At 39.1% G+C, this 9,851-nt stretch overlaps 1 protein-coding gene across 5 annotated transcripts in view; it reads left to right on the top strand.

The window, feature by feature from the left end:
- The first annotated feature begins 8,392 nt into the window (after window positions 1–8,392).
- LOC129865654 (collagen alpha-1(XXV) chain-like) overlaps window positions 8,393–9,851 on the top strand; it is a 315,129-nt gene continuing 313,670 nt past the window's right edge. For all 5 annotated transcript variants that reach the window (XM_055938597.1, XM_055938596.1, XM_055938594.1 and 2 more), the window contains exons 1-2: window positions 8,393–9,065; window positions 9,212–9,287. In XM_055938597.1, coding sequence (XP_055794572.1) covers window positions 8,769–9,065; window positions 9,212–9,287 — 373 coding nt within the window. In that variant the 5' untranslated portion in view covers window positions 8,393–8,768. The remainder of the gene's footprint in view (window positions 9,066–9,211; window positions 9,288–9,851) is intronic.

The raw sequence follows: 9,851 nt of genomic DNA, 5'->3' as shown, positions 1-9,851 counted from the left end.
CCACCCCGATATAATCTTATTCCAGAGACAACTGATTCAGTATGATCTAGGCAAAGCTGATCCTAGAACAGTACTCCTCTGTACACATTTATGAAATGTCTCAGGCTAAGAATGCTGAACTGGAATCACTCCCCCCCACTCCCCGTCAAAGTAATGTTATTCATTCTACTCAGAAACGCTAACCAGATCCTAGTTCAGCACTCCTACTTTAAGCCAACAAGTTAATGTTGGGTCTTGGGTGCTAAATGTCTTGAACAGTGGCTGAAAATGTATCCAATTGTCATACTTGAGTAAAAGTAAAGATGTGTTAATAGAAAATGACTAAAGAAAGTGAAAGTCACCCAGTAAAATACTAAGTAAACGTCATTGCTAAATTATACCTAAGTATCAGTTGTAAACGAAGAGGAGGAAGGCTGCCATTACAGCTTGTAAGTCAGCATTTCACTGTAAGGTCTACACATGTAGTATTCGGCGCATGTGACAAATACAATTTCATTTGTTACACATGAAAACATGTTGTGAAATAAAGGTGAAATAAATAAAAAGTGAACCTGTGCTGATGCCTAGTGGACATCAAGAGGAACTACAATACACACACAAACTGAGACTGGGAATATTCTGTTTGTTTTTCTAACAAAATGTTTTCAAAGTTTAATGAGACTGAACATCGTTACACTAAGGCCATTTATACAATGCTTTCTACAAGTCACAAAACATGAAAATAAACCAAACATAATTGGGCGGTTATAATTTTTTACCGATGATACTGTATATACCAGCCTACTCGTACTACAGAAACATACATTGTATGAGTTCTCGCTGTGTTAATCCTGTTTCCCAGATATAGCAGGTAACTTGTGTCTGTGTTGATGTTGTTGAGTTCAACTTGCCTAGTTAAATAAAGATGAAATCAATTAGGACATTTAAAATATATGCTTTGACCTATTTCAGGTAACCTCAAGATCCTGGATTCACTACATCTGCTTTTGAAGAACTTTCCAGTCGTTTGTGCTTTACATTCAGACTTTTGAACATCTGTTTCTCGGACACATATATTAGTGTCTAATAAGAAAGAGTAACGTATGTAAAACATCCCATCTGTGTTAAGGTTAAGAGAGGGGGCGGTGTATGGTGTTAGTTGCAAATAAGATCAGCGGGGCAAGGGAATCTAGCTCATATATTTAATTTATTTTTACCAAGTGATCAGATGACGATAATACTAGTTTTTGTTACAATGTTTTCAGTGTTCTGATGTGGCCCTGTTTATAGTGCTTGCTGTAATTTGCAAGTCATGTTTCTATTTTGTCTTTACAAGGCTCATTTGGGCAAAAGTCATTTGAGATGTGAGCTTATTTTAATTCTCAGGGCTAGGCATCCCGCCAGCAGGACACCTGTCAGCAACTTCCGGTGAAATTGGAGAGCGAGCAATTGAAATATACAGTTATAAACATTATGTATATTAATCATCTAGGTACATACAAGTGGTTAACTTCTATTGGTTAAAAGCTTAAATTCTTGTTAATCTAACTGCATTGTCCAATTTACAATAGGCTTTACAGCGAAAGCATGCCATGCATGCCATGCGCCCCACATCAAAATATTTTTCCACCAGCACAGGCTTCATAAAATCACAAATAGCGATTAAATATTCGCGGACTTTTTGAAAATCTTCCTCTGATTTGCAATCCAAAGGGTTCCAGCTACAACATGCATGGTCGTTTTGTTGGATAAAATCCTTCTTTATATCCCAAAAAGTCTGTTTAGTTGGCGCCATCGATTTGAGTAATCCACTGTTTCAACATGCAGAGAAAGGAATCCAAAAAGCTACTGCTAAACTTTGTTAAAACAAGTCAAAACACGTTTCTATTTATTCCTCAGTTACCCTAAAATGTAATTAAACTATAATGTTTCATACCAAAAGAAGTATGTTCAATAGGAAAGTAAAATTAGCAGGTGCGTGTCCTCTTCATCACGCGCACAGACTGATTTCCAACTCTGACTCCCAGTAGTAAAACTCAAATTTCTTCCTCGTTATGGAAGAAAAAAGCCTTAAACCTTGAACAAAGACTGTTGACATCTAGTGAAAGCCATAGGAATTGCAATCTGGGAGCTGGAATTGCATATGCCCCATAGCTACCCATTGTAAGAGCATGGGCTCTCCCAAAAAATTATTTCCGGGTTGGTTTTTCTTTGGATTTTCTCCTACCATATCAATTGTGTTATAGTCTCATACATTATTTTAACAATACAACAACCTTCAAAGTATTTTCTATCCAATGGTACTAATTATATGCATATCCTGGCTTCTGGGCTTGAGTAACAGGCAGTTTACTTTGGGCACGTCAGTCAGACAAGAAGTGGAGAAAAATAGACCCTAGCCTGAAGAAGTTTTAAAACAATATGTGTAACAGTGTTAGCTGTGTTGGCACTGCAGAACTTTAGTTTCGCGGGCAAAACGAAACTAAATAGCACCCATCCCAAAACCCCAACAAGGAACAGTTGAAAACAATTAGACAGACATAAACGAAAAGGAAAAAAGGATCGGTGGCAGCTAGTAGGCCGGCGACGACGACCGCCGAGCGCCACCCGAACAGGAAGGGGAGCCACCTTCGGTGGTATTCGTAATACAAATATCACATATATTTTGATTTAGCACTTTTTAGTGTTTAGCACTTTTTAGTGTTTGTGCGGGCTTATTGGTTGTTACGTTTGGTGATGTATCGTATCTTGTTTTGGGTTTTTCGCTGTCCGGTGTGTGTAACAAGGTTTGGGGTTTGTTTAGCGCCAGTGTTTTGGGCATTCACCCATGTTTGGACCTGTTATGTTTATGAAGGCCATTATTAAAGCGTTTTCCCGTACATTTCGCTCTCTGCAGTTGACTCCTCACTCATTTCACTCACCCGTCGTTACAATTTGAGATTCTTCAAAGTAGTTACCCTTTGCCTTGATGACAGCTTTGCACAATCTTGGCATTCTCTCAACCAACTTCACAGTTCCCACATATTCTGAGCACTTTTTGGCTGCTTGTCCTTCAATCTGTGGTCCGACTCATCTCAAACTATCTCAATTGGTTTGAGGTCGGGTGATTGTGGATGCCAGGTCATCTGATGCAGCACTCCATTACTCCCCTTCTTGGTCAAATAGCCCTTTCACAGCCTGGAGGTGTGTTGGGTCATTATCCTGTTGAAAAACAAATGATAGTCCCACTAAGCGCATACCAGATGTGATGGCGTATCACTGCAGAATGCTGTGGTAGCCATTCTGGTTAAGTGTGCCTTGAATTCTAAATACATCAAAGACAGTATCACCAGCAAAGCACCCCCACACCATCACACCTCCTCCTCCATGCTTCACGGTGGGAACCATACATGCGAAGATCATCCGTTCACCTACTCAGCATCTCACAAAGACACGGTGGTTGGAACCAAAAATCAAAAATTTGGTCTCATCAGACCAAAGGAAAGATTTCCACCGGTCCAATGTCCATTGCTTGTGTTTCTTGGCCCAAACAAGTCTGTTCTTCTTATTGGTATCCTTTAGTAGTGGTTTCTTTGCAGCAAATCGACCATGAAGGCCTGATTCACAGTCTCCTCTTAACAGTTGATGTTGAGATGTGTCGGTTACTTGAACTCTGTGAAGCATTTATTTGGGCTGCAATTTCTGAGGCTGGTAACTCTAATGAACTTATCCTCTGCAGCAGATGTAACTCTGGGTCTTCCTTTCTTGTGGCGGTCCTCATAAGAGCCAGTTTGATGGTTTTGCGACTGCACTTGAAGAAACTTTCAAAGTTCTTGAAATTTTCCAGATTGACTGACCTTAATGTCTTAAAGTAATGATGGACTGTTTCTCTTTGCTTATTTGAGCTGTTCTTGCCATAACATGGACTTATAGGGCTATCTTCTGTATACCACCCCTACCTTGTCACAACACAAATGATTGGCTCAAACACATTAAGAAGGAAAGAAATTCCACAAGTGAACTTTTAACAATGCACAACTGTTAATTGAAATGCATTCCAGGTGACTACCTCATGAAGCTGGTTGAGAGAATGCCAAGAGTGTTCAAAGCTGTCATCAAAGCAAAGGGTGGCTACTTTGAAGAATGTCAAATATAAAATATATTTTTTGGTTGCTACATGATTCCATATGTGTTATTTCAGAGTTTTGACATCTTCACTATTATTCTGCAATGTTGAAAATAGTACAAATAAATAAAAATCCCTGAATGAGTAGGTGTGTCCACACTTTTGACGGGTACTGTGTATATATTACTATTTGTTTTATTCCTACAGGGGTCCTACAATTCTAAATCAAATAGCTAAATGATCCTTGGTATGACCATCTTAAAATAATTCCATATGTTAGCTTAGTAAAAACCCAGTCCTGGACCCTTAGACACTATTAACTCAGAAAAACCTCAGCAGGCATGTTTTGTGTGAACACAGCAAAGCAAAACAGTAGATGAGCAAATGTGTACATGATAGGCCTATGTGATGGTAGAGGCGGACCAGTAGCCGGAAGGGTGCTGATACAAGTCCCAGGCCTGGCAATGAAGTGGGAACTGAACTGTCAACGCTAGCACCCACAGCCCCATGTCTGAGTGCTGGAAGGCGCTGTAGCTGCACCCTCTCCACATGGGGTTCATTCATCAGTCGAACATGCATCCAATCAATTCGGCTGAGTGGTATATTTCATTGTCTGACATTGTAATGGGCTGGTAGCCAAACAATGTTCAGTTTTGTTGTATGATGTAGATAATATAAACTTGTACTACATCAATATTAAATGATGGTACAACCACTACACCTTTTACGCTTTGTTTTGACCACATGAGTACCAAAAGTAGAGGTCCCCACCAGGGTTGTGCTCAATTCAGAATTTTGGAATTGACTCCCATTCAACTCATGAGTTGAAATTTGAATTGAATTGGCCACACCCTACATGATGTAAGATTTGAGTTTGAGTGACAGGAAGTAGAACTTTATTCAGTGCAATTCAAATAAATTACACTGTCATAGAAATATGAGACTTTCATTGAATCAGATACCAAAGAATATATGACTTTTCTCTGGAAACAACCTGCATATACTCTTTGACCTTAGTGCTTATAATAGCCATTTTATTTGTTTGGCTTCTTTTTGAAGGCTTTAGGATCAACTTGAGGGTTAAACTAACACAATTAGAAATGTATTTAATTTACTTTTTTCCCCAATGATCTACACAAAATACTCTGTCAAAGTGGAAGAAAAATTCTAACATTTGTAAAATATTTATGAAAAATAAAACACTAATATATCTTGATTAGATTACATGTTAGAGTAACCTTTGGTAGCGATTACAGCTGTGAGTCTTTCTGGGTAAGTCTTTACGAGCTTTCCACATCTGGATTGTGCAACATTTGCCCATTATTATTTTCAAAATTCTCAAGCTCTGTCAAATTGGTTGTTGATTATTGCTAGACAACCATTTTCAGGTCATGCCATAGATTTTCAAGCAGATTTAAGTAAAAACTGTAACTCGGCCACTCAGGAACATTCACTGTCTTCCTTGTAAGCAACTCCAGTGTAGATTTGGCCTTGTGTTTCAGGTTATTGTCCTGCTGAAAGGTAAAATGATCTTCCAGTGTCTTGTGGAAAGCAAACTGAACCAGGTTTTCGTCTAGGATTTTGCCTATGCTTAGCTTCATTCTGTATCTTTTATATCCTGAAAACATCCCCTGTCCTTAACGATTACAAGCATACCCATAATATGATGCAGCCAGCGCTATGGTTGAAAATATGGAGAGTTGTACTTAATAGTGTGCTGTATTGGATTTGCCCCAAACATAACACGTTGTAGTCAGGAAAATATGTGAATTGCTTTGCCACATTTTTTTCAATATTACTTTATTGCCTTTTTGCAAACAGGATGTAAGTTTTTGAATATTTTTTATTATGTACAGGTTTCCTTCTTTTCACTCTGTCAAATAGGTTAGTATTGGGGAGTAACTACAATGTTGTTGATCCATCCTCAGTTTTCTGCTATCACAGCCATTAAACTCTGTGACTGTTTTAGTCACCATAACTTTTCCTTACTCAAAGAGATATTCAATGTCTGCTTTTTTCATTTTTAACCATCTACAAATAGGTGCCTTTCTTTGCGAGGCATTGGAAAACCGCCCTTGTCTTTGTGTTTGAATCTGTGTTTGAAATTCACTGCTCGACTGAGGGACCTTGTATGTGTGGTGTGTAAAAATCATGTTAAACACTATTACTGCACACAGTGTTCTTTCCGGCTGTATGTAATAACACAAAAAACGTTCTGGGCTAAGTGTAAGAAATAACACACAAAAAATAAAGTACTGCACAGTTGCTTAGGAGCTAGAAGGAGAGCTGCCATGTTTGTCGGCACCATCTTACCACCATCAGGAAAGTGAGTCCTGTATGTGACTTGTTAAGCAAATTTTTACTCCTGAACTTATTTAGTCTTGCCCTAAGAAAGGTGTCGAATACTTATTGACTCAAGACATTTCAGCTTTTCATTTTTTTATAATTTGTAAAAATTTACAAAAAACCTAATTCCACTTTGTCAATATGGGTTATTGGGTGTAGGGCAGTAACACAACATCTCAATGTAATCAATTTTAAATTCAGGCTGTAACACATCAAAATGTGGAAAAAGTCAAGGGGTGTCAATACTTTTTGAAGGCACTGTATACACCGACATGTTTGATGTTTTATGTACAAGATGTATATTTGTATAGACTACAGCGAATATACTGTAGAATAGAAGAGGCATTTTAATTTCACTGAATTCAATTCTATTTCCTTTAAGTCAAATTCAAATTGTAATTCTGTATCCTGTTCACCATTTCAATTCAAATTCAATTCAAGAATTGAATGGAATTTATGAGGCATTCTCAATTCATTTCTGAATTGAGCACAACCCTGTTGACCAAAAATCACGGACGTTGATCATAATCATAAACGTCTATGTTTGATTCATATTTGGTCAGGTTGGAACCGGCCTTGATTTGTACAGTACAATACAATAAAGTAGAGCACAGTAGAGTAGAGTACAGTAAATCATAGTTCAGTACAGTAGAGTACAGTACAGCGCAGTAAGTATAATACAGTGTAATGTACTGTAGTGTACCCTACTTAACTCTAATGTACTCTACACTGCTGAACTAAACTGTATTGTACTCTAATGAGTAGTGAACTGTACTGTACTCTAGTGAACTGTACTGTACACTATTGTACTGAATTAAAATCTACTGTACGGTACCGTACTGTACTCTACTGTGCTCTACTGTACTGAATTCGGCCATACTGTACTGTGCTGTTCAAACTTGTGAATGATAGCCTAGAGGTCTATGATTCGTTCAGATTTGGTTTGGTCCGGACCTACCAAATTTGTATTTGTTTGGAGGCGGGGCTCATTAGAATAATACCCAGCATGCTCTGCAAGTGTTTGTTTTAACATTTACATTTATGATTTAAAGTTAAAAGAAGGTTGTTTAAGCCTTAAGACATGGATTGTGTATGTGTGCCATTTAGAGGGTGAATGGTCATGACAAAATATTTAAGTGCCTTTGAACAGGGTATGGTAGTAGATGCCAGGCACACTGGTTTGTGTCAAGAACAGCAAGTCTTTTATTTTTTTCTTATAATTTTTATTTTCCCCCCTTTTTCATGCAACTCAATTGTCCCATCGCTGCAACTCCCGTACGGACTTGGGAGAGGTGAAGTTCGAGAGCCATGCGTCCTCTAAAACACAACCCACCATGCGTCCTCTAAAACACAACCCGCCAAGCCGCACTGCTTCTTGACACAATGGCCGCTTAACCCGGAAGCCAGACACACCAAAATGTCGGAGGAAACACAGTGCATGCGCCCAGCCCGCCACAGGAGTCGCTAGAGCGCGATGGGACAAGGACATTCCGGCCGGCCAAAAACCACTTATGGGAAATTGGTCCCACTACTTGATAGCTAGCTATCATTATTTATTAGTTCCAATAAAGCAAAAATTGTAGGCCTACTAAAATGAAAGTGCACTTGTAAGCTATAATGTATAAACCCACCATATCTTAATTTATGAATGAGCTCCCATACAGAGTGTTGTTGGTTGAATGGCATCAACAATCTACTTAAAGTTATAGTTTCCGCAGACAATTGTGGCTTTTGAATCCATAAAAAAATGATAATGGATAAAAGCCTATAAGACCCTACATTACCTGATATTGTCTGTGATTTTATCTTTAAATTGGCACCCATTTGCCCTGTCAAATGAAATAACATGACATACCATAGTTGGATGCAGGAGCACAAAAGGAGCATGTCAATACATTATGTTAATTAGACAGGACCGATTTGGAGGCGTGTTAGCAGACTGTAATACTCTGTGCGAAAACATTTGCCATTCAAGTGCGGGTTCTGTTCTCACTGTAGTAGGCTACCTTTCCAGTTTTAGTTGTCATGGTTTGACTGCCAGAAGCCTAGGGTGGCGATAATTATTTTCTCCAGCAGAGCAATAAGTTTGTAGGAGTTGCCTCAACCGTGAAATCAGTCACAGGTTGCACTGTTTTGGAACGCCTAGAGCGAGGATCTTTGGCAAGAGAGCGCGCCACTGTCGCTGTAGGACCGGCTAACACCCGGCTAACATTGTGCGTTGACGTCGCGTCGTCAGAAACGTGGACATAATAATAGAGCTTGAGTGCCTGAATTTCAATCATCCTTGACCGACTGTACGTGCAGATTGCGTTTAGTGTTCCATGGTCACGGAATAGTCATGAAGGTTGCAGAGACCAGGGGAGCACATAAGTGCGCTGAAAAAATGGAGAGAGAAGCGACATCTTTGAAGCGGCGATATTGCTGCACAACAGTCATGAACATTATCTCGTCTTTATTATCTGTGGCGTCCCTTGCCTTTTGTATATTATTAAGTCTGCAAACATCAGAGATCAAGGACAGGGTCCTGGATTTGGAAACTAGACATGGCGAGCACGTATTTCACCGGGTCCCCGGCTTTTCGGTGGATCAGTTTAATTCATTGATTCAAGAGAGAGTGGATGAGCTCCTGTCACAAGTAAGCATCACGAGCACTTGACGACACGCTTGTATATTTAACAATATGAGTGTATTCCCTTATCAGTTTTAATCATGTGGAATGGAAAACTAGTAGGCCTTTGCTTTTCAAGTTTATTTAAGTTAACATTCGTTTTGAATTTACAGCGCTCTTATGAACATTTCGCCAAGATACGGATTGCCCGACAAGTTAGCCCTAGTCCTGATTGCAACTGTCCCCCAGGTAAGAGCGCGTTTAATAATGTACTTAACCGTCACAATTTTTCATTGACTTTGTATAACAATAGTGATAAAGTAACTTATCGCAAGGAGGCTATCATATAGGCCTATCTAAATATTGTTTAGAACAGTGTGCTCACCAAATCGCTTTAGGCTAGGCCTAATGTTTTCAACTGCATTGATATAACATGAATATTCAATTGTGTAGGTTAAGCCGTGGCCCTTGAGGTAACAATGTGGTGGTTTACAAAGTCTATTGGTGTAATGACGATGAATACTGAGTTAGACTAATATGAAGCTCCCAACGATGTTATTTTGTGATAGACTACAATTGCCTTTGCCAAAACTATGTAAGTGCTATGCATTTCAATGATGGGATGTGCAAAATTAGTAGAAGTCAAGTGAATAGCCATATGCAGTATATTGCCAGTGCACAAAGGAGAGACTGGTCACTAGCCCGATGTGACACTATTACTATTTTTCCTCATCTGTTGATAGTTGAGGGGGAGTGTAAAGGATGTGGATATCTGTATCACCACTAAACCAAACATAAAGAGGGGTATTTAAC

This window comes from Salvelinus fontinalis, chromosome 11 (genome assembly GCF_029448725.1).
Source record: "Salvelinus fontinalis isolate EN_2023a chromosome 11, ASM2944872v1, whole genome shotgun sequence".
Lineage (NCBI taxonomy): Eukaryota > Metazoa > Chordata > Actinopteri > Salmoniformes > Salmonidae > Salvelinus > Salvelinus fontinalis.
The sequence above is the reverse complement of the archived record's forward strand: the minus strand, read 5'-3'. Positions and strand labels throughout refer to the sequence as shown.